At 43.6% G+C, this 24,241-nt stretch overlaps 1 protein-coding gene across 1 annotated transcript; it reads right to left on the reverse strand.

Moving 5' to 3' along the window:
• Window positions 1-1,565: 1,565 nt before the first annotated feature.
• On the reverse strand, window positions 1,566-24,029 carry GLRX3 (glutaredoxin 3). Its single transcript, XM_083738099.1, has 11 exons — window positions 23,770-24,029; window positions 21,708-21,816; window positions 15,801-15,875; window positions 14,937-15,138; window positions 10,775-10,947; window positions 10,628-10,689; window positions 8,052-8,109; window positions 6,656-6,708; window positions 5,514-5,553; window positions 5,337-5,429; window positions 1,566-1,838 (listed from the first exon to the last, which is right to left on the reverse strand). The coding sequence occupies exons 1-11, from the start codon at window positions 23,850-23,852 to the stop codon at window positions 1,788-1,790; spliced, it is 999 nt and encodes a 332-aa protein (XP_083594225.1). The 5' UTR covers window positions 23,853-24,029; the 3' UTR covers window positions 1,566-1,787.
• Between the last annotated feature and the right edge of the window lie 212 nt (window positions 24,030-24,241).

Consider the following 24,241-nt stretch of genomic DNA (forward strand, 5'->3'; position numbering starts at 1 on the left):
TTGTGTGTTGCCCTGGGGAGGGCATTCTATGTGGGTGTAGCAGAATGAGAGATTGCATTTGAGGAACTTCATGGAGGTGAGAAGAGGAGACAGGAGATAGGTTATAGTGCCAGGGACTGGCAGGACACAGACACGTGTGCACTGGGGAAGCAGGGCTGGAGTCTTGACTCTAGAGAGCGGGTCAGTGATTTGTGGGGAACTGTACTAGCCAGGAGGCATGAACTAGAGGCAGGGGACGCTTCAAAGGTGGAGGGTGGAGCACAGAATGGGCCAGAAGAAAAGGAAGAGCCAAATTACGCTAGTGAAGGGCCATGTGCTTCCCCCACCTCTCTTGCACCACTGTCTCCCAGAACCAGGAGGGGACTGAAAAGGGATGAGCAGTGGAAGTTGCCACACGGGCGTAATCTCTGGCTGCATGTGTGCAGCACATTGATGAGAGGTACATAAACTGGTGGAGGAGTGGCAACTGCTGCATACAATACCAACCTGGGAATAGCTACCTAGACACAATATTGCTATCCAGAGCTGTAGAAACACTTATCTTTGAGAATAAAGAGTTAACTATCAGCCGTGTACATTCCTTTGGCTAGTAAGAGGCCCTAGGCGGTATGGCCAATGCTCAGTGACAATGTGTGTTGCAGCCCAGCATCATCTGAAGGGCACTAGATTAGCTAGTCCTGCCTTAGTCCATTACTTCATGAAGAATCCATCAACTGCTGTAGTGGGCAATACAATCTACTTCATCTCATAATCTTCCCAGGTTAACCTCCTTGAACTTGTTCCTATGCCAATGCTCTATCTCTTGAGTGGGGAATGTGCAACCTCCCAGCTGCTGCCAGACTACAACTCCCATCATCCATGGCCTCTGGTCATGCTGAATGGGGCTGATGAAACTTGCTAGTTTGGCAACATCTGTAGGGCCATAGGTGCTCCCCACTCCTGCTCTATTTGCTGCCACTTATTTGAGGAAGGTCCAAAGAGATGAGGCTCAAGCAACAGCTTCTTCTGAGGCAGCTTCTTCTGAGGCTGGTTTCTGAATCCAAGTGTGGGTTCAAAAATCCCAGGATACCCTGGGCACGCAGGTGGCGCTGTGGATAAAACCTCAGTGCCTAGGACTTGCCGATCGTATGGTCAGCGGTTTGAATCCCCGCAGTGGGGTGAGCTCCGGTCGTTCGGTCCCAGCTCCTGCCCACCTAGCAGTTCGAAAGCACCCTTAAGTGCAAGTAGATAAATAGGTACCGCTTTATAGCGGGAAGGTAAACAGCGTTTCCGTGTGCTGCGCTGGTGCTGGCTCGCCAGAGCAGCTTCGTCATGCTGGCCACGTGACCCGGAAGTGTCTCCGGACAGCGCTGGCCCCCGGCCTCTTAAGTGAGATGGGCGCACAACCCTAGAGTCGGACACGACTGGCCTGTATGGGCAGGGGTACCTTTACCTTTACCCTGAGCCCAACAGAAAGGATCAATGAGCCACAGGAGATGTGAGTGAGGTCCACGAGTATTTTACAAAAGCTGAACAATTTTGTGTGCAGGAGGAAAAATGAAAAGTATGCAAGAACACCACAGGCATTGTTGGCTTCCAACTTTAATTCAATTTGAAGATGCTTACGGCTTTACATTTGGGGTGAAACCTACAATTACATACACCTGTAGTATGGCCTTGTGAAGCATGAGCAGGAAATCAGAAACCGGCATTCTATTCTTTCTGGCAAATCGTGAATTCTTCCAGTGCAACGAACAATCATACATTTTATATTCCATTGGTCTTCATTAATGTGTCCTTGTGATGCATTAATTTTCTCCTTTCAGGGTAGATGTCAATTCACCAGTTTCTTTTAGTTCCTGGAAACAGAAAAAAGGGGAGGAAGCATTCAGAGGCTGGTGCCACCAAAAGAACTCTAGTTAGCCTGTAATTCAGATTTCCTCATCCTGGTGCCTCAAGACTCCAACTCCCATTACCCCTAATCAAGCAATTTTGTTGTTTTGCATATAGCTACATTACTGCAGGAGTAATTACTGCAGGAGTGCCTGGCGTGCTCTGGTCCATGGGGTCATGAAGAGTCGGACACAACTAAACGACTAAACAACAACACATTACTGCAGATCTACCAAGAGGACAAAGAGATACCAAAAAGCTTCTGTTGCTTTAGAAGTTGGTCATCTATGGACCTACCAGTCCGACAACTGGTAACCATCTCTCTGGTAGAAGCCAGGAGACCAGAGAAGAGACTGCAGAAGATAACTGCAGTTGCCCCAGCTAAGGCAGTGAACAGTCACCCCTGCAGACTCCTTAGAAAGGGGCAGGCGTAGCAGATGAGGCAGGTGTCAGCTGTCTGAAAGACGGACCACAGGGCAAGTGCATGGCAGAAGGGCATCTCTGTCACCTTTAGCTAGCTCTAGAATGAGACTTTGCTCAATATACATCCTCTCTCTTAACGTGCTCTCTAGAATCTGGGTAAGCGTGATAAGCAGGGAGAGGTTTGTTGTTTGTTATCTTTCTGAACATGGAAAGCACACCATGTTAATCCTAGGTTGCACAGTGCCAAGGAATGGCTGCCACCAAAAGTATTGGCCCAATGCCTCTTCCTCGTGGCATTTAGCAAAACAGAACAAGCAGGATGCCATCATTGTCTTAGGCATTTCTACTGCTGGGAGTTGGGGAAGGAAGAGTGAAGCAAACAGTTTTGGTCTTAGCTATGCTTTGAAAAAGCAAAGTGTCGCCATTCCTTTGGACCAGGTTACCTGAGAGATCACCTTCTCCTCTTTAAGAGCCCCTTCTCAAAATGCACCACCAAGTGAAGTGAAGCAGATGGTTTCAGGAAGAGAAATAGCTTCCCAAGAAAAGCTCACCTGCTGCCTTCTTTATGGTCTTTTTGGTTCCAAGTGAGTGACTTTTTCTTTATTTTTCTTTAGGGTTTTTTTTAGACCAGTTGCTCAAAGAAAATTCTCCATGTGGTGTGCAAGTCCACTTATATATAAAATATGACTAAAACACACCAGCTAATTAAAAATAAGTATAATTAAAACCATCTTTATGGTTGGTTTGTCATGGTGGTTGTTCTGTGTTTATGGTATATAAATGTAAAAAATAAATAAATTTATGGTATAATATATTTATACTAATGTTTTCAAATATGTTGTAAGTTATTTGGAGACCTCTGGGTAACAAAAGACTAACAAGTCCAATAGATGATTATTATTAACATATAACACCAAAAAAATGTTTAAAATGAACGCTTTATTCTCCCAGGCTTTTAGAAGCTGTCATCTTAAAATCTCAACTTTTATTCCACTGCCCATATAGTGTATCTTAAATTATACTGAGAATTTGGTTTTAGGCCTTTCTCTACCAGAACCTTTATGTTTCAAATGTTTTTATGATATTTTGGTATTCTTCTTACTAAGAAGTTTTTGGGGGGACTTAGATCTATTATTCGGCAGGCAAATACCAGAAATAAAAAATAATAAATATAATCTTAGTAAGATCAACAGAGAAAAAGCTTGGGCAGGTTAATAGATTAAAAATAGGTTCTTTAACTGGGCATCCTTAAAGAGATTTCTGTATGTAATTTTTATTAACAGTTATATTTGGGGGGGGGGATGAGAGAATGATGCTGACCTAGAAAAACTTCTAAAATAACTAAACTTAACTTTAAACAACATTTTGTCAACTTCAATTTATTCAATGCCCTCTAAAAGGCAGATTAACATGACTAATTTCCCCATCTCTCTAAAAACTATATAAAAAGAACCCTTTAATGCACAACTCCGAGAAATAAATGTGTGGGGTTTTTTAAAAAAAATGGATACATGAGCAACGTAATACCAACTTCTTTTTAAAACCTAATGAGATTTATTGATTCTGTCTTCCCGGGAGTTACAGTGCCTATGGTATTGGCTATAAAACATTCAAGACAAGAATAGGCCCAAGAGTATTTGGGTTTAGAAGCCTGTGCTTGTTCTGTTGCACGCACACACACAAATATATATCAGAAGATGCAGTTAACAAATGCAGATCTATTTTTGTTGCTTAGGGCCTTTTCAAGAAAGTACACAATAAAGCCTTACCTTTTCTCAGGAATGAGAGACAGTTTGCTAGGCAAAATGCCATCACCTTACTCAAGAAAACACAATGTCAAAAAACTAAAACTGAGAACCAAATGAAAAGCTGTAAATGCACCCACAGGGGTGAAATGGTTCTTACAGGAAGGTAAGTGACTGCTGTCAAGAAAATACATTTCAGTGCTACACTAGCAGGCAACTTAGTTGCACACTGGAGATTTAGGGCTCCTTTCACCAATATATTAAGCTAATGATGAGAGTCACAGGAAAAACCAACTAAGTCACTCAGTCTCAAAACAAAAAAAAAAGGATCAGAAAAAGGGGTGTATGTGGATGTGTGTGTGTGTCATCTCACCACGGCTGAACAAAGGGGAGAGATGCTCAAACAAGGAATAAGAAAACTCAGAATGCAGAGAAAACGCAGAGATAGATCAGTCTAGAGGTAGCTGGGCAGGGAGGAATGCATAATAATAGAGAGATTTACTTAGGAAATTTAAACGCTGCCCTTCCGATGGGTTTGCATTGTGTAGGCCACCTTACAACAATAATAAAAAAATCACATAGCATTTATGGCTGCTGTGTTAAAACCTCTGAACAACTAGGATTGTTTCTAAAGGATGTGAAAAAGGCACCAACCAAAGCAGGTTAAATGTTTGCCAGAATAAAAATGCTTTTTTGACCTGCCGGCAAAAAAAATAGGGGGACGGTGGGGTTCAACCGATCTCACAGAGCAAGATAATGAATGGCTGCTAGCCACAGTGGACTGTGTTTTTACTTCCATTGTCAGAGACAGGATGCATCTGAATATTAGTTGATGGGAATCACAGGTGGGGCAAGTGCTGCTGCAGTGAGGTTCTGATGAGGGCTTCTCACTGGCATCCGGTTAGCCACAGTCAGAACAGGATGATGGGATACATGGGCCCTTGGCTTGATCCATCAGGCCTCTCCTTATGTTCTGGGTGCAACTAGTTATGGCTGTGATCTCAACCCAACTGACCAGGGCTCAGCCACAGCTACGACACGAGAGAAAGGAGCAGGTAAGCTGATATGGAAATTGATGGTTCTTTGGGTATCCTGGACCAAGACATGTTTTAATTGGCTAATGACTCTTCAAAGTGATGGTGTTTGCTGTTTAGGGATGTAAGAAGGAAACACCACCAGTTCGAAGAGTGACTAACAATAAAAACATGTCCAATATAAAGGAGAACAAAATTTAGGAAGACCTTTTTTTAAGAATGAAGATTACACACACCTGCCAACTATTAGGTCTTTGCTTACCTTCACAATATCCAGGCCTCCGACGAGTTCCCCTTTCACATACAACTGGGGGTAGGTTGGCCAGTTTGAGTACTTTTTTAATCCTTGCCGCACCTAAAGAGAATAAATGCTTTGTCAGCCTTCCACGGGGCAGTTTTTAAAGATGATGACAGGAAAAGCGCAAGCAAAACAACGTACCTCTTCATCCTCCAATATATCAAACGTTTCATAATCAACACTAAAAAAAAAGAATAATATAAAAAAAGGGATTTTATTATACAGGCTAGGAATATTCACTCAGCTACTCTAATTTCTATCGCTTATTTATCAGTGTAAACGTGATCCCAGCGACTGCATTTCAAGAGTAAAATGCAAGACGTTGCAATACTGTAGTGATGTATTTGTTTATTTAGAGAATTTGTAGCCCACCCAAAAAAGGCTCCCGGAGTGGCTTACATTACAATCAATTAAAACAAGACAGTCCCTGCCCACAATACTCACAATTTTAAAGAGAAACGACACACAAGGGAAGGGGACAGGGAGGGAAGAGGAAAAATACACTATATATTTGGTGAAATATCCTAATAAAAGAGAGAAATATTTAATGAAGACTAGCAGATAATCTACACAGGCCAAACCATTTATGCAAATAGAAGTTAACTGGGCAAGGAATAGGTCAGTTGGTAGAGCACGAGACTCTTAATCTCAAGGTCGTGGTTTCGAGCCCCACGTTGGGCAAAAGATTCTTGCATTGCAGGAGGTTGGACTAGATGACCCTCGTGGTCCCTTCCAACTCTACAATTCTATTATTTTATGGTTCTATTACATAGGTCAGGTCCACCATTTGCAGATGTTGTGGGGGAGAGGCTGAGGGGAAGGCTAGAGGTGAACCAAAGGGAGCCCCTGATCACCTAACACTAACATGCAACATGTTCCTAAGATCAGCTTCTGTTGAGGCACACTGCAAAGCAGCCAAGGTAGCACCTCTCAGGCAAAAGGAAGCATTTCCTCACACAGTTCAGAGGTGCTCCGACATTTGCTATTACAATATTGTAGTAATAGCCACCAACTTGGATGGTTTAAAAAGGGGTTATGGATGTGTCTTGGTGGCTGGGGCAGTACCTCCAGTATCAGAAACACTGTGCCACTGAATACAGACTGTTGCGAATGGAGACTGCTGCTTTGCTGAGGTGCTGCTTGTGGACTTTTCAAAGGTTTCTGGTTGACCACTGAGAAAATGCTGGAAGAGATGGCCCTTTCGTCTGATCTAGCAGCACTGTTCCTATATATCTGTGCTCTTACTTTAAGAACAGATTCAAGGCAGAAAAGTATTTACATACCCGGTACCGTTTAGAATTTCTAGAATTTGCTTGCTGAATCCACACTTTGCCATCTGCAATAAGAAAAAAACAACTCTGACGTGCATTATGTTCCAGTGCACGTATGTGGCATGTAGCAATCCCAAGTAAGTGTCTGAAGCACATTTATACACATTTTTATTTTCCACCTTCGCTACACCAAGGATGAGGAACCTGTGGCTCTCAAGATGTCGTACTGTGCCGATCGCTGGCCATGCTAGATGGAGGTAATGGAAACTGAGGTCCGTGTGGCACAGTGTAGTGGTTAGAGTGTTGGACTAGGACCTGGGAGAGCAGGGTTCACATCCCCACTTGGCCATGACTTTGGGCCAGTCACCGCCTCTCAGCCTACCCCGCTTCACCGGGTTGTTGTGGGGATTAAATGGATAATCATGCACACCACCTTGAAAGCCTTGAAGAAAAAGGTGGGATATAAATAAAGGGGGGTGCACAGGTTCCACACAGGTTCATCATCAGAAATTGAAATACGTGGCTACTTTACCAGCTCCTTAGGAATTCTCAGGGAATGAATTATATTTGCCATCAACATCTGCTCGAGCAAAAATTTCCCATAGCAGCCCATTACTCATATTGCATAATTAGGGCTGCGCTTTTTGCAGCTGTCACAATGATGACGCAGTTGCCAGTGACCCTCACGGTTCACACGGACTGTGGTTGTATACCCATGTACACATCTATATATGACCACGCAGGGAAGTTAGCAGTGGGAACTGCCCCATTCTACCCTCTGAGCTAAGGTGTCAGGAGAAGAGGAAAAAGAGATTGTTCTGTTGTGGCACCCCATTGATGGAACCTGGTGCCAACACTGTTATCATTTCAGCCCCAGGCAAAGGTATCTTTATTGATCCTAAGCCTTTAATGTATTATTTTAACATGCTGCTAAAACGTATCCTTTTTTAAAACCTTCTGTGTTTTCATGCTCTAGAAATTGCTCTAGAAAGCCGTGCTGAAGGAGTGAAATTAAGTACTTTCTTCATTCCCTACTTGCAGCAGCTGTCGGCTTGCTGTGTAGAGATGAAAAACACACGGCACCCACATGTGATCGCTACGTTACCTCCATTATCAGAGGGAGTATGGTTCTGAACAGGCGTCTGGTTGGCCGCCTTGAGAACAGAATGCTGGGCTAGATGAAACGTCTTCCAGTCCAGCAGGGCTCAACTTGTGTTCTTACGTTTATGATCTTTCACAGCCAGGTGCACTCCAGATGTTTTAAAATGACAGCTCCCATCATCCCCAACTACTGGCTACACTGGCTGGGGTTTATGGGAGCTATACACCAAAACATCTGGGTGCCACTAGACTGGGGACAGATGGCCTAAAGGATTTTAAGCACTAAAAGCATTTCCAAGAGGCTTACCTGCTTATTCCCTTTCATAAAGAGCATCACAGAAGCTTTGTTTATCAGGTCTTTAAGCCTAAAACAAGAGGCAGGGGGAAATACAGATAAAGTAGAACAGTCTTAGATAAAGGATTTTTTACCTGGTAAAAAAAGGTGAGAAAGGAATTTAGCCTAAAAAATTGTCTGGTTTTAGAGCCATAGTGCTCCGGTTCATAATAATTGTAAGAATTGTAAAAGTTGTCGTTATGATTATCACTATCATTATCATTATTGGCTGCCCCTCTCACTGCGTTGTCCCACAATAAAACATCAAACATTAAAAACTTCCCTTCCCAGGGCTGCCTTCAGATGTCTTCTAAAGGTTGTATAGTTACCGTATTTTTCGCTCTATAACACGCACCTGACCATAACACGCACATTGTTTTTAGAGGAGGAAAACAAGGGGAAAAACATTCTGAATGAAACAGTGGATGTATCATTTTTGGGCTTCATGCTGTGACCACAGACATGTGATCTGATGGTGAATTTGGGGTGACCCAATGCCAAAATCCTGAGAATTCCTGTGGATCCATGCTTTGTAACCACGTTTTTGCACAATTGCAGCCCCAGACAACAGTGGGTGCGTGATTTTTTTGGTGCAGGCTGCAGCCATGGACATGCTATGTGATCTGATGGTGAATTTGGGGTGACCCAATGCAAAGATCCTGAGGATCCATGTGGATCCATGCTTTTTAACCACGTTTTTGCACCATTGCAGCCCCAGGCAACAGTGGGTGCGTGATTTTGGGGGGGCAGGCTGTAGCCATGGACATGCTATGTGATCTGATGGTGAATTTGGGGTGACCCAATGCAAAGATCCTGAGGATCCATGTGGATCCATGCTTTTTAACCACGTTTTTGCACCATTGCAGCTCCAGGCAACAGTGGGTGCGTGATTTTGGGGGGGCAGGCTGTAGCCATGGACATGCTATGTGATCTGATGGTGAATTTGGGGTGACCCAATGCAAAGATCCTGAGGATCCATGTGGATCTATGCTTTGTAACCACATTTTAAGTGGGGAGCGAAGGAAAAACAAAGAAGGGACATTAGAGGGGTGTGCAGAGAAGCAGCTGGCTAAGAATGCAGGAGAGGGATTTAACGGGTTGGAGAAAAGAAAGGCAAAAGTTTTCCCCCACCCAAGCCAGCCAGCCATCGCTCCCCCTCTCTCTCTCTCTCTCTCTCTCTCTCTCTCTCTCTCTCTCCCTCCCTCCCTCCCCCCTCTCTCTCTCCCTCCCCCCCCTCTCTCCCTTCCCCTCTCTCTCTCCCTCCCCCCTCTCTCTCTCCCTCCCCCTCCCCCCTCTCTCTCCCTTCCCCCCTCTCTCTCCCTCTCCCCCAGCAGCACCGGAGCTTGCCTGGAGGGGAGGGGCTTTCCCTGCTCTTTGTTCCGTTTCAGCAAACACAGCAACGAAACAGAGAAGGGTGGGCAGTAAGACCCTGAGGCACAATGCAGGAAAGCAGCCGCTTCCTCTTTTCAGGTTTCCCTTCTCCGTGAAGCTCCGCGATTTGATTTTTGCCTGGCGATTTGATTTTTGCCTGATTTTTCGGCTCCAGGGACCACACATTCGCTCTATAACACGCACAGACATTTCCCCTTCCTTTTTAGGAGAAAAAATCTGCGTGTTATAGAGGGAAAAATATGGTACTTATATTCTTGACATCTGATGGAAGGGTTGTTCCACAGGGTGGGTGCCACTACCGAGAAGGCCCTCTGCCTGGTTCCCTGTAACTTCACGTTTCACAGTGAGGGAACCACCAGAAGGCCCTCAAAGCTGGACCTCAGTGTCCGGGCAGAACGAGGTATACTGGGCTGAGGCCGTTTAGGGCTTTAAAGGTCAGCACCAACACTTTGAATTGTGCTTGAAAACGTACTGGAAGCCAGTGTAGTGCGAGCCAATGTTATACAGTCCCAGAGGCCACTCCCAGTCACCAGTCTAGCAGACATAGGCTGGATTAGTTGTAGTTTCTGAGTCCTCAACAAGGTTACTGTGTATTCTGCTTGACCTGTTGCCTGCTCCTCCCAACGTTTTATTTCTAACCAAGTTTCACAACTAGACTAGTGGAATCAGTGTGCAATTCCCACCCTCGGGATTCAGGAATCCCCACACACCTAGATCATTTTGGGTTCCACATTATTGGAAGTCCAAGACCAGTGTGGACAAAGGCAGGAATTTGCCCTATTCTTGGGGAGAAGCAGAGGGCTGGATTGCACTCTGCGTAAATTGCAAGGGATTGGCTGGAGGTGTGAGGCGAACTGGTACAGGATGAGACAATTTAACAAAAAATAAAATATCCCCAGTTTTCCCCAGTTGAAGGTGACCCAAAAAAAGGTGAGGTGGCAGCAAATACCAGGTAGCAAGATCTGACTGGCAGCTCTACAGGGTTGTTGTGCGGCAGATGGGCAAGGAAAATGAAGGTGAATGAAAACCATAAGGCACAGAATTCTGTGTACTATGCACAGTAATCCTACACAGCAATAATTTTAATGGGGAGATCATTAATGGAATATGTGATTTTCCTTCGCAATATTTTTTTTTTAAAGTAAAATGTATCATACCTGTCTTCTATTTTATGTGCCTTGGGGCAGGTCGTCTCCAGCTCTCCAGAAGCCTCAAGCTCCTGAAAAGAAAATTATTTCAAATTCATAAACCAAACACTATTTTAAAATTACGTTACTGAAAATGCAGATCTTTTGTTTTCTTACCTTAACAATGTCCAGCCCGCCTATAAGTTCCCCAGCTACATATAACTGTGGGTAAGTAGGCCAGCTGGAGTAGGTTTTCAGGCCCTGACGTACTTCTTCATCAGAAAATATATCGAAGCTGCTATACGCAATGTTATGTTTGTTAAGAATCTCCACTATTTGTCTGCTGAAGCCTGGAGGTTACGGAGAAAAGAAAAAGAAAAGCACAGACCTTAACAAGGCTTTAATTTTACCCAAACTGTGGTCTAGTGTCTACATTATAGCTTATATTAACGTGTTGCTGCCCCCACAAAAAAGGTAAATCTCAATTATCCAAATTGCATACCCTAGCGAAAACTACAGAGCTGAGTTTACAGAGCTTGTCCTGCTGCTTGCTCTGTTTTGAAGTGTGTTGTCCAGTTTAGGCAAAATCAAACCCAAATGCACATGCAGATAAATGTAATGCTTTGATCCAACCAAGGCTCTTATTTTAATATTTAGGTAGATATATTTACAACATAATGAATATTGCTTCAATCCCCTTTAAAAAAAACCACTTTCAAGAATGCAGATTCAACTTATAGGCATTAGTCCTATCAGCTTAAATAGAATTAATTTCCAAATAAATCATACAGTTCAATTTCTGAACAAAATTTACCTTTTTTAACTATAATACAAAATTTTGATATTTGAACTGTTTGAAGCACTGCATATCCCAAATCTGTAAGTCTGCACAATTTTTCTCCACATAGAAATATTTCAACCACACAAATTTCAGAAAAACGTTAACCTAACTCCTTAATTAGCAACTTGCATAAATATCAGTGTAATAAACCTGCATAAATATCAGTTTTGAAACCACAACCCATATCAAGTTTGGCATATTTTTCTGCTGTTTTAAAATCCTTTCCTAAAGAAAAATTATCTTCCTCAGACAACTAAATATGCAGTATATAAATTAAAGTAGCTCTACCTGGTGAGACCTGAAACACCTCACACCAATTTTCAAAAGGTTCCAATAAATGGGATTTAAAGCAACAAATTTTAAAAAGTTTCAGGCACATACAGACAAAAGGAACCTTTACATGATTTTCCATCTCACAAATTCATCCATTACTTTTGATATGTGCTGTAGCTCCAGGTCCTCCATGATCTGCATTTTGAGCCATGAGCAAGTAGCATTTATTTATATGGCATCTAAGTTGCTTTTCTTCCACAACTGAAGCATTAAGTTCTTGTACAGCCTGGAGTGAAACAAGAATCCCGAATTCCACTTCCCCCCACTACCACCAACCCGCCATTCATCTGGGAGTTCATTAGTAAACAGCTACAGGCTGATTGCTGATGGTTATTCTGCTGCCAATATATTAACTCGTTTCTACTGTAAGAGGCTGAGAGGAGAGAGAAAGAGAGCGCTTCATTTTAGCTGTAGGCAACTCCATGCAGACGAGAAAGATTGATTGGTGGCGGTTCATTTTTAAGGGTTAAAGTAGCAGACTGGAAATGTTATGCTTAGGGATAAAGTGCCAACACTGCTTTATTCCCATAACAAAAGGTTTAGGCTGACTTTCTGAGCAAACACCATCTGAGCAACGCAAGAGCTAATGAAAGCGCCGCTGAAGTGCACGTACGTGAACACACAGGCCGCTTGAAGAGTGGTGCGGACGCTGCGCTGCCGGTGATAGGAAGCTAAGTACAATTATAATACTAATGATGTAAGCAAGCAACAAGCCCGTGAGCACAGAGCCAAGGGGATAGACCTCATTTAACATTATTATGAACTGGCTTTCCGTAGGAAGTGGCGAAATGCGGGACATAACAAGGATTTCTGATTCCACACCAAGATCCAATTACGCTCCGTTGCAATCGACAACCTGCTATTAGTATGAAAATTAGCCTGGACACCATTCATCAGAAACCTCTTCTGCACAAGATGTGGTGTGCAGAAGCTCCTGGCTGAGCCGCTCCTGGGCCTGAAGCTGCATTGCAAGCCGAGGGGGCTGAACTCCAGTAAAAGGCCAAGGGGCTGCTTTCTTACCCTAAGCCTGGGGCCACTCAGCTGAGGCACTCTGTACATCATCGGACTACAACACCCAGAGCCTTGGACAGTGCTGGCTACGGCTGACAGGGCCCCAGCAACATGGGGGCCACCACAGGTTAGCCCCTTCCCACCACCCCTACAGCTTTTCCCCTCCGTTGTCAACACAGCTGTCCTAGCAGTCCACTTGAGGAAATAAGGATTGGCTTACTATTGTGTTAGCTGTGTTAGTTGTGGCACATATTATGAACGGCATTGGCTAGTGAGGTGTGTATGGATATATAGCCCAGTCACGACAAATGTCTCTCTAAGCCCAAGGTGGGGGGAACTATATATATTCAATTTATTATAGAACAGCAAAGGAGAGCAGCAATGTTATCTTCAGCCTTAGTACTTTGCACTAATTCTGATCCTCCCATGCAAATCACACCAGCTTTTGGAACTTGCTGCCCACTGCAACCAGCAATTGCCCCCAAAAGACCACTGAGATAGTGAAATATATCTACCTTGCTAGAGACACACTCTCCTCCCACCCCCCTGGACTGGTGGACTTGCAGACTGCACTGCGTTAACACATCGCAAATAGCTCAGCTTCTCCCTCTTATAGAAGGAATATGCATACGGTGCATGTGCAGCCGGTACCAAACCGCATAAGCACAATATTGTACTGTGGTGCTTACGTATGCACCATGTCACATGAAAGCATCTGTACATGAGAAATATTAAAGCTCTCCATAGAGCCATATTAAGATGCAAGCTTCAAACCTGAAGCCACTGCTCCATCTGCAACCCCATACAGTAGGGTGATTTTTTATGTCTCAGAGCGAAGGGGGGGAACCTAACTAGGGCATTGTTTGCATTTTGAGAATTCAATGGCAACTTCAGCAAGATGATGCCCTTGCCTTGCTGGGACTCTGTTTGCTTATAAGCTTGCGGGGAGAGAACCAAAAAATGTATAATGAGTTACCAGGGCCTAGGAATCCATTTGTCATACCTTGATCTCCATTATTTCAGTTTAGTTCATTTTTCTTTTATAAAGTGGTATACGAACATTATTGGTAATGAAAAGACAATACATTCCATAATTAGAGCCATTTCCAGAAGAAAAAGAAAAAGAAGATTCAGTAATTGAATTGGCTCAAGGAACCAAAAATTTTATTCTTGGGTTATACCACCTAAATGTCAATGTGTCCTTTAACAAAATCACTAACCTGACAGGTTCAGTGATGGAATGTCAATTAATTTTCACCAATGGATGTTAACAAGAAGTGATTCTGAAATGTTTTCTTATAGGCTGCTAACTGACATCCCTAAACAAATGCTTAAGCTATGTCTCTTATGGTATGTATTGCTCAGACTGATGCTCAGACTGATGCTTGTGCAATGGACCTCAGTGATCCACCTTGAGTTTCTGAGGGCAACTACTCTGTCACTTGACCCTGAAAATCTGCTGCTTGCTTAAAACATCTCCCTCTGCACATGTCCTGTTCTACTCCCCTTTTAATTTCATTGTTCAATCAGCACACAGCTATTCTTACAGAGCAACATGGTGCATGCGAGGACCTCTGCACACTGACAAATAGATTGTTGAAGGGGAGAAGGCAGAAAACAGAAAAAGTTAGAACTGGACCCAAGCACAAAAAAAGTTTGAGAACAGTGCTCTGGCTTGATGACTGTGGCTTTAAGCCTCAACTCATTCAGGCAATACAGCTGTGTGGACATGGCTGGACTTGGGCTGCTAGGTGCCCTGGACACAGTGGAAACCTATATCTGCATCACCGTTATTCTCCATCCATCTCCATTCCAACTCCACTCTAAGGCCCTAAACCTCTGGCCTAACCAACTGTTGATCTAGCAACCATATTCTACTTTTCGGAACCTAACAAGATGGTGGGCCAATACAAAGGCTATAGTGTGGCTGCAGCTAATGGGGTGCAAGGCAGCCTTGAAGGGGAACAGCACTATCCCAATCGACTTATCCCCTCTGGAGCCTAGGACAACAGTTCCATTTGTCGCAAAGGGTGGACCAACAATGGTGACAAGAATAGCAGCCACTCAGATAGAAAGAGTAAGATATAATATCGTTAGATACTCCTTAGGTATCTAGCCCTGCTGAATAAAATAGAAATTCAAGACAATTCCTACCACAACGAGGCTCCTGAGGTGTTCCCTTCATAAACAGCATGCAAGGTGCAGCATTTGTCAGTTTCTGGAGTCGCACATTCAGGTCTTCTTTCACATTGTCATTAGAGCCAGGCGGAATGGTTGAGCTGGAGGCGTGGCGCTGGACTTTCTTGGTCAGTTCTGGTGCATGAGCACCGTCTAATCGGTCAATTTTTTGGGAATTCTACCAACAGAGAACAGCAGTTTGGGCAAACATTATGAACTTCACAAGCACAGTCTTTAAAAAGCTACTGGAATTTGAACACACATACTCTCTTTCTCTCTCGCTAGACCATATACAAGCATTATTTTGTAGGATTCAAGTCAAAACAGGTTAAAAGCCCCCAGAGAAATCCACTGAGTGCTACTGGTGTACAATCTCATTTCTATAGGGCTAACACAACTGAAGGGAGCACACACACGGCCAGAACGAATAGTAGGTTAACTAACCCAAGCTCTGCGCTTGGTGAATGGAATTTTGTTAGAACTCGCTTTAACAACAATATCATTACCTGCCAAAAGGATTTTGGACGGATCACCACAACGAGCTTAGGAACCAATCAATAGTCATCTCCACATCACTATCCAACAGTGTTAAAAGGTTTCAAATTCAGGAACTGCCTGGTGATGCAGAATGTATTTCTCAAAAAAATGTTTCTGCAAGTTACAGCGTAGGGTAGCTTCAAATTTTTTGAAATGGGCTTTCACCACATGGCTAAGACGAATGAAATTCGCAGCATTCCTAAATTAATCAAATGTTACCTCTGAACAAAGTATCGCACCAGTACTGAGAACAGAGAACATCATAAGCATCCATGGATGTAAGCGAGCTAAAAAAAGGCTTACCTTAAAAAACAAGAATGTTGGGACTGAAGTAATTTCATATTTTTCAGACACTTCGGGAACCGCTTCAGCTTCCAGCTTAAAAACAAACAAACATAAAACATCTTTTGTTTCCAAGCTCTTATTTATAGTTTAGATTGTGCTGGCTGATCTTGTCTACACTGTTCTTTTAGTCATGTTAAATGTTTAAAAAGGATTTCAGTGCAAAAGTTTGTGACACATTTGCATTTAAATGAAACTCACAGGGAAGGCTTGTCATCCACTGAGCCTGCAGTGTCAAAACAGGTTCAGAGGTTTTTATTTTGTTGCACATTTCAAAAGATGCCTGGAGGCTGTGAATAAAAATTTTGGTGCACTAGTGACCTAGTAAATTTTCAATCATATGCAGCTACTACTATATTGAAATCCATAAATCACTGACCCCAGTTATGTCATGATTACAGTGCTTATTTTCTGCCCACAGCAATTCTTGCTGTTTGCTCTATTGACTAATTTCAAGAGGCAGTACATCATGACTGACATTTGCAGCCTTCTGCAAATTATGAAGCAAAAAAGGAGTATTTCTTCAATAAACTATTGATGCCTGCTAAATTTTTGTTTTTAACTCTTGCAAGACTGCTAGATATTAGTATACTACTGACCTGAAACCTAAACAGATCATCAAATACAAAATTGTAGAAAATGCAAATATCAAATACATTTCCATTTACAGACACAGGAGACACATATGATCCAACTATAAAGGACTATATGACGGTTGGGAAACGGGAGGCAGACAGGGTAGTTTGCTTAAGAGCACATTAATTCTGGCATGTGATATACATGTGTGAATGCCTGAAATATTGGTGAATGTTGACATTAGCATGTGAATGCCGATATCCCCAATGAGTTTTGTGTATATCCTAAAACAGATATATTTTAAGCACAGTATTCACTGGGGTTTCTGAGCTGGGGAAGGGTCACAGCACATCTGATTTCCATGCAGCAAGCCCCAGGGTCCAATCCTCAGCATCTCCAGGTAGGACAAGGAGAGAACCCAGCCTAAAATCCCGTAGAGCAGTCGCCAGAAAATGTGGATAATACTGAGTTAGCTAGATCAAGGGTCTGACTCAGTGTAAGGCAGCTTTCTATGTTCCTATGCCCTTACAACAGAGGTTCTCTTTTAGAGGACATATGCTTCTGCATACCCATTGCTGGAAAATGCAGGAGGCAAGAGTGCTATTGCACGCAGCTCTTGGCTTCTAGGCTCCCCATAGGCATCTAGCTGACCACTGTGAGAACAGGAAGCTGGTCTAGATGTGTGACTGGCTCTTCTCATGTTCTTCATTGTTGGAGATTCACAGCATTTGGGAGGCCTATCAACATTTAAGCTGTCTTAAACCAAGTGAATTTCATGTCACGCATACATGGCGATTTGTAAGTAGAAACAGCAAGACGGAATGAGCTACTTGAACTTTAAAGAAAACCCGGTGACTATCTGTTGTGAAGATGAAGGGTAATGAGACATTAGGGGTGAAGAGAGATAAATTAGGAGACCAAAGTCACATTGACATCTTGCACTTTATCCTGAAACTACAAAAAATCAGTACACGTCGATGCAAATTTTCAATACAGTGGTACCTCAGGTTAAGTACTTAATTCATTCCAGAGGTCCGTACTTAACCTGAAACTGTTCTTAACCTGAAGCACCACTTTAGCTAATGGGGCCTCCTGCCACCAGAGCACGATTTCTGTTCTCATCCTGAAGCAAAGTTCTTAACCTGAGGTAATATTTCTGGGTTAGCGGGGTCTGTAACCTGAAGCGTATGTAACCCGAGGTACCACTGTAAAGCGTATTACTTAAGGTGCAATTAAAACAAAGAAAACAACCTTGACTGTGGAAAGACAGCAATTCCAGCTAAGTTTATTTTTTTATGTTTGTATGATCAGGACATGGAGCAGGATCAATTTCCCACCCTTCTGTTGTTAGGTCATAAAGCTTTAATATTTCCTACTATTAGGGAAATGGAACCTTATTGTGCAGGTTTTCCTGTGCCTAGACGTTTGACTCTTACAGTAAGCATCTCTGCTTATTTCAGTGGCACCTAGAGGTGACTCAAGTGTCCAGGTGCTCATGACAAACTCCATCCCAACATAACTGAATCAGCTCAGTATATATGTGGGATCAATGTTTGAAAGCTCCTCAACAACAACATCTTAGGTACGGTTCTCTGTGGTGCAGCCTTTAAGTGATGGAATTCCTTCTCTCCAGAAGTTCATTATACAGTTTTCAGCAAATGCTGAAGATGCACCTCTTCACCCTGGCTTTGAAACTTGGTGTGCATTTTCAGGATGTGGGTGGCGCTGTCATCTAAACCACTGAGCCTAGGACTTGCCAATCGGAAGGTCGGAAGTTTGAATCCCCGTGATGGGGTGAGTGCCCGTTGCTCAGTCCCTGCTCCTGCCAACCTAGCAGTTCAAAAGCACGTCAAAGTGCAAGTAGATAAATAGGTACCGCTCCGGCGGGAAGGTAAACGGCGTTTCCATGCGCTGCTCTGGTTTCACCAGATGCGGCTTAGTCATGCTGGCCACATGACCCAGAAAAACTGTCTTCGGACAAATGTCGGCTCCCTCGGCCAGTAAAGCAAGATGAGAACCACAACCCCAGAGTCGTTCGTGACTGGATCTAACTGTCAGGGGTCCTTTACCTTTACTATTCTTGTGATTGAAATTTGTTTTCATTGTTTTCAATACTGAATTTTAAATTGTTGTAACACGACCTGCTGGTGGAGGGCAGGCAGTAAATTTAACAATAGCAGCAAGAAGGCAGACTTTTATTTATTTTTTTTGCCCTCACTTTGTTTAGGACTACTTGTGGTGTGGTTTCTATAGTATTTTAATGCATTAAAAAAAACCAAAAGAACTCTTACTACAATAAAAAGTTACATGCCACAGATGTAGCTAGCCATTCTGAGGTGGCAGAGCTACAGAAGGCAAATCAGCTACATCTCTGGCAAACAAGGACAATAAGCTTTCTTTTCTCTTTTCTGTTTCTGTTTAGCATAATTGATGTTGTACTTTCATGTTTCATCTTTCCTCATTGTAACTCACTAAAAGCCCCATCTATTTTCAGTTAATCGCTACCACACAAACGTATTAATTTTATAATTAATTTGACTTCAGGCAATATAATTATAGACTTGCACAATGATGGGACTTTACTTACTGTAGCTAACTGTTACCAATAATGACTTAACGACACATTATTCAACTACAAGAACTACTAGTACAATAATGCAGAGTTCTGTTCCATACCATACATCAAGACCAAAGCTGTTTGGCTGAAACACTGCGGTCACAGGTATTTATGTTCTAAGTGTCATGGTGGGGCATCTTAATGGCCCAATTCACACAACACATTACACCACAGTTAAAAACGAACTGTAGTTTAATATAAACACACCTTGTGCTAGTGTGCACTGCTGGAAATGTTTAATTCCACTACTTTCCTGTTCCTGCTGATGCCACACCGCCAGGAGACAAATCACAAGAAGCAGGCCAAGAGCAAATCTTGGGTACCACTGGTGGTTTTGCTTGGAAAGAAATAAGCCATGAGTCTTGAGTTCAGATTGCAAAACAGTCCGGACCTTTGCTTGTTTCCTAGCAGAGAAGTAGGAACTTCTCAGCAACATACACATTCCCACAGTTTGTTTTTAACTACGGTTTCAATGTGACATGCAAACTGGGCCAATATCAATTTCTGGGCATAATCTATCATTATTATTGTTTATTGCATTTGTATCCCAACTATTTCTCCAATGAGACTGGAGTGTTATACATGGCTCTCCCCCTCCTCATTTAAAGCCCACAACAATCCTGTGACGTACATTAGGCTGAGAGGTTATGACTGGCCCAAGGTCACCCAGTGAAGTTCATAACTGACTAGGGATTTGAACCCTGGGTCTTCCCTTTGAATGGCACTAACAGTTCAACCACTGTAACATTTTCATATGGCACAAAGCACTGTGAGGAGTCGGTGGGCAAGCAAATCAACTGGTCATACACAGGGACAAGCTTGTGTCTCGCATTAGTTGAAGTCAATGGTCAACTACGAGGAAACAGGCCAGTGACACAGTTGCTCAGGACAACCCTTAACGAGGTATCTTGCAAAGGTATTTCCATGAGCAGAGGGGTTGGGGTTAATTAATAGGGTAGGCCACATGGCAATTGACACCTCGTCGTGGTTTGAGGAATTCCTAAAGCATGGAGCTGAGGAATACTGACACAAAAGTTTAATGTTTGTTTTTCAGTACGATAGGGGTGTTTTAATCCAAACTACTAATGAAGGGTTGATGAACAGCACTTGTAACTAGCGCATTTTTCTTTTCCTACCTACCAGAGTGCTGGTTCTGGGACATACAAGTATTATTACACAAATCCAGATTTCAATCTACCATAGGAAGACAGCCACCATACATAATTATGCAAACCCAAAAACTTACGTATCTTTGTTAGGTGAAATCAGTAGCTAAAACACAAATTAAGAGAATATCTATTTACCCAACCAGCAGCATCATTACATCTAATCACACAAGTGGGGGGGGGGGGCTTTTTTAAAGAGTAGTATTACTCTCTTAAATCCCTCAGATAAGAAGATCAGGATTTAGTCAATTGCATTACAGGGAGAAAAAGCTACTGGGAGTTGTATTAAAAGTGCTAGCTCAAGTAACTAAATGAGAGAAAAAGAGTATTAGCATTATAGCTGAATACTTGGCAATCAAAGATTTGGATGGCTATTTCATGTCAACATTTTGAATACCAAGCCTCTTAGACCTGCTTGCACCCTCAGATCTTAGCCATAGACTACTTATGTCTCACCAGACCTCTTTCTATCAGCTTTCCTTATTACAGAACACTACCTCCTGTTTTTATACTGATGCTTGCAAACAACCACTGAGTCCAGGCTTTCACCAGAAAATAAGCGCCATCTCAGCGTTTTCTAAGGCAACCAAAGACCACAGCATTGAAGTAAGGAGAGGTTCTCTCCCTCCTCACATACTGTGGAGATTTCTCCTCTCCCCATCATCCACACCACCATCAGCATCAAGGCACAGGCCCCACTCTCCAGGTCCAGATTTGCTTTCCACACCTAGTAGGAGCTTCGATCACAAGGGGCATAAGTGTGTGTGTGTGTGTGTGTGCAGCTCAGAGTATGGTATTGATAAGACCAAGGGTACAGGTTCGACCCCCATGTGGGGCAGCTGCATATTCCTGCATTGCAGGGGGTTGGACTAGTTAATCCTCAAGGTCCCTTCCAACTCTACAAGTCTATAATTCTATGCATGCACCTCCCCATTGAAAATACATTTCGTTCAATCCCCTCCCACTGACTTTCATGAGATAATTTTACAGACTGTGGCATTTCCTAGGCTGCTAAGCATTGCCCCTACTCTCGACGCTGTCACCAATTAGCTTTAATAAGTTATTGTAGTTTTAAAGTAAGGGAATAGAAGAGTCTATGACACTTACAGTGGTACCTCAAGTTAAGAACTTAATTCGTTCTGGAGGTCTGTTCTTAACCTGAAACTGTTCTTAACCTGAGGTACCACTTTAGCTAATGGGGCCTCCCACTGCCGCCGCCACGCGATTTCTGTTCTCATCCTGAAGCAAAGTTCTTAACCCGAGGTACTAGTTCTGGGTTAGCAGAGTCTGTAACATGAAGTGTCTGTAACCTGAAGTACCACTGTACTACTAAGGAAAGAGAATAGCAAGGCAATTGCAAAGCCACAATAGACCCAAGTTGCCAAGTTCCAAGGTTTTAAGCAATGGAGGAGCAGCTAGAGTAGTTACGCTTCCACCTTTTCCCAGTATGCACACAGCAAGCATTCATGTTAAATCAAAAGCAGATAACACAATGTCAGTTCAACTTACTTTCACAAATGCAACCTGTAGATGCTCCTTTGCTAGCTCAGCCATGACATTGTTCATTTGAACACACTGAGGAGCCCATGGGGCCCAAAAATGAACCACCACTAAAGACCTGTGATGAAATAAACAGGGAAAACAGAGAGGTCAGATGCCAGCAAAACAATGTAAAATAAAAGCAATCACGAGTCACGGCGAAAGGTTCTAGCTTTAATCACTAGTTATCTCACATGAAAAGATCTCGGGAAGAGGACAGAAAACGTTTCTCTCTGCCTGAGACCCTGGAGAACCACTTCCAGTCAAAATTGAGATTAGTTGGCCAAACAGACCAACCATCTGACTCCATGGCTGCATTTAGATAGTTCTCTGTCAGCTTAAAAAGCCAAGATATGAACAAGCTGTGTGCACATCTTCCTTTACACAAGCAAGCTGAGAAAAGAAGGAAGTTTTCTGTTAACCAGAAGCTGGAAACTATAGTTAACTGCCTCTGATTGCATTAGAATATTTTAAAACAATTTCAAACCATGGCTTAATATCCTGGCTTTGGAACAAGGGGCTTAATATCCTGGCTTTGGAACAAAGCCGTTAGCCATAGTTTCCTGGTTCAGACAAAATGGGAAACTAGGGTGAACTGAAAAGTTACTGGTTTGCTCACCTCTGCTACAATGGGAGAAGACAGTTGTTACACAGCCACAAGGATTGCTCATATCACAGTATATGGCAAACCAATGCTCCCCATGGCCTGCCTTCTGGTTCTACTCAAGGCAGTGATCCAAATTCAACTCTCACTCACTGCCACATATCCCATTTACATATTCCGGGTAATTTACAGCCATGATGTGTTGCCCCTCAGTGGGAGATTGCATAGCGAAGATTTCCAACCTAGCAATTCCCTGTAGGACCACACTAGAAGGTACAAACTGAACCTGTTAATTCACCTCACATTAATCCATTATACCCCATCATTCCATGAGATGGATAAATAACGGTCCTGGCAGTCATAGAGGTTCCGCAGAGAAAAGTTGGTAACAACTAGGGCTGGGGCTTTCTTTTCCAACACGCTGGGTCTTTTTCACAGGTCATGCTAGCAGAAATCCATAGTGTTTTTAAATCCCCTTTATTTGAGAAAGAGAAATCCCAATCACAGGGCGGGGGCATCTTTCCCTCCTGGTTGGGTGTGTAAATCGCTCCCATACATGGGTATCAACCTTGTGTTTAAACACTAGTCTCATAGCCACAGGCAAACCAGAAATACATGATGGCAAGTGGATGAGCTGGCAGAGAAGCAACATAGCAATCTAGCCTTCTATTGCACTCAGCACACAAAGGAAGCCATCTGCAGAACTTTTGTCTCACCTTTATCAACACTGGGCAGGATAGTAAAAAAGGGGGGGCATTCTAATACTATAAAGTTATGGCCTGCAAAGACACTCATACATCAGGAAAAGTGTGCAGATCCCTTTTTTAAAAAAGTATCAGCACTTAAGTCTGGTGGAGTGTCATTTATGTGGCTGACCTGCTCCCTTAACCTCTGTCCTGTGGGGGAGCCAAGACCATGCTCCCGCCCCCATACACACGTGTCCTCAAGAGGCGCTTTTATATTTCACACGATTATGGACTGGACCCTAAAAGCGCACACTTCTGGGAAGTAAAACTGCGCACAAATTAAGCCTACTTTCAGAAGGACGGCGGCGTCGTTGAGCACGACCCCCGAAGCCCGTCTAATCAGAAGTAGGACTTTGAAGCCTTATTTATTCCCGCACAGGAGAAGAACTCTTGCCACCCTTCAACCCTCTCGATCGTGAGAAGGGTAAAGGGAGCGCACAAGGCGGGATAACGACGGCTGAACTCCTAGCCACGCTGGCTGGAGAGAAAGCCCCCATTCGGCTCAGCGGCCCAAAACGTCGGAATGGACACCCGCATCAAGTGAACGTGTGAATACGGAGCGGCGGCCTGGCAGCGGGCGCTGCTGCTGCTGCTGCTGCACCCGCTTTCGGCTGCGGTTGTTTGCCAGCCTCGGAGCCGAGCTTGGAAGCCGGGGGAGGCGGCGGCGGCAGCAACAACGTACCTTCCCGGCTGCTGCAGCAGATCGCGGAATTGGTCAGCGGACGCCGCTTCTGCCAGAGCTGCCGCTCCTCCTTCCGCCGCCATGGCTGGTGCTGATCTCGGCGCCGCCGCCAAGCGAGGGAGGGAGGGATGGGGACTGGGAGGTGCTAAACGCACATGTCGTCTACTAGCCTATCGCCTCCGCTAAGGCGGCCTCACTGCGCATGCTCTGGGGTTGTTGTTGTTTTGTTTTTTCTCACCCACCGATTCATCCTCGGGAACGCTTGCTGAAATCTCGCGCATGCGGCTTAGCGAGAAATGAAGCCCTGCGGTTCCAAAGCGGCCTGCCCACAACTCCTATGCAGGTGTAGGCAACGCGTCTGGTTCTTAAGGCAGTGCATAGCTTAGAGGCAAATGCCACTAAAACTTTACTGGGACTTTTAATGTTGGTGTACGGGATCTATCCATGTTTGCAGTTGTGTGCACACACCCAC

The sequence above is a fragment of the Podarcis gaigeae genome, assembly GCF_964106915.1.
Source record: "Podarcis gaigeae genome assembly, chromosome: 5".
Taxonomy (NCBI): Eukaryota; Metazoa; Chordata; class Lepidosauria; order Squamata; family Lacertidae; genus Podarcis; species Podarcis gaigeae.

Bases quoted from the DNA above. Each gene is read 5' to 3' on its own strand.
- GLRX3 (XM_083738099.1), bottom strand. From the start codon at position 23,852: ATGGCGGCGGAAGGAGGAGCGGCAGCTCTGGCAGAAGCGGCGTCCGCT. The intron at 15,139-15,800 runs GTAAGCCTTTTT...CTCTGTTGGTAG, and splicing joins CAACATTCTTGTTTTTTAAG to AATTCCCAAAAAATTGACCG. The intron at 5,430-5,513 runs GTACGTTGTTTT...TATTCTCTTTAG, and splicing joins ATATATTGGAGGATGAAGAG to GTGCGGCAAGGATTAAAAAA.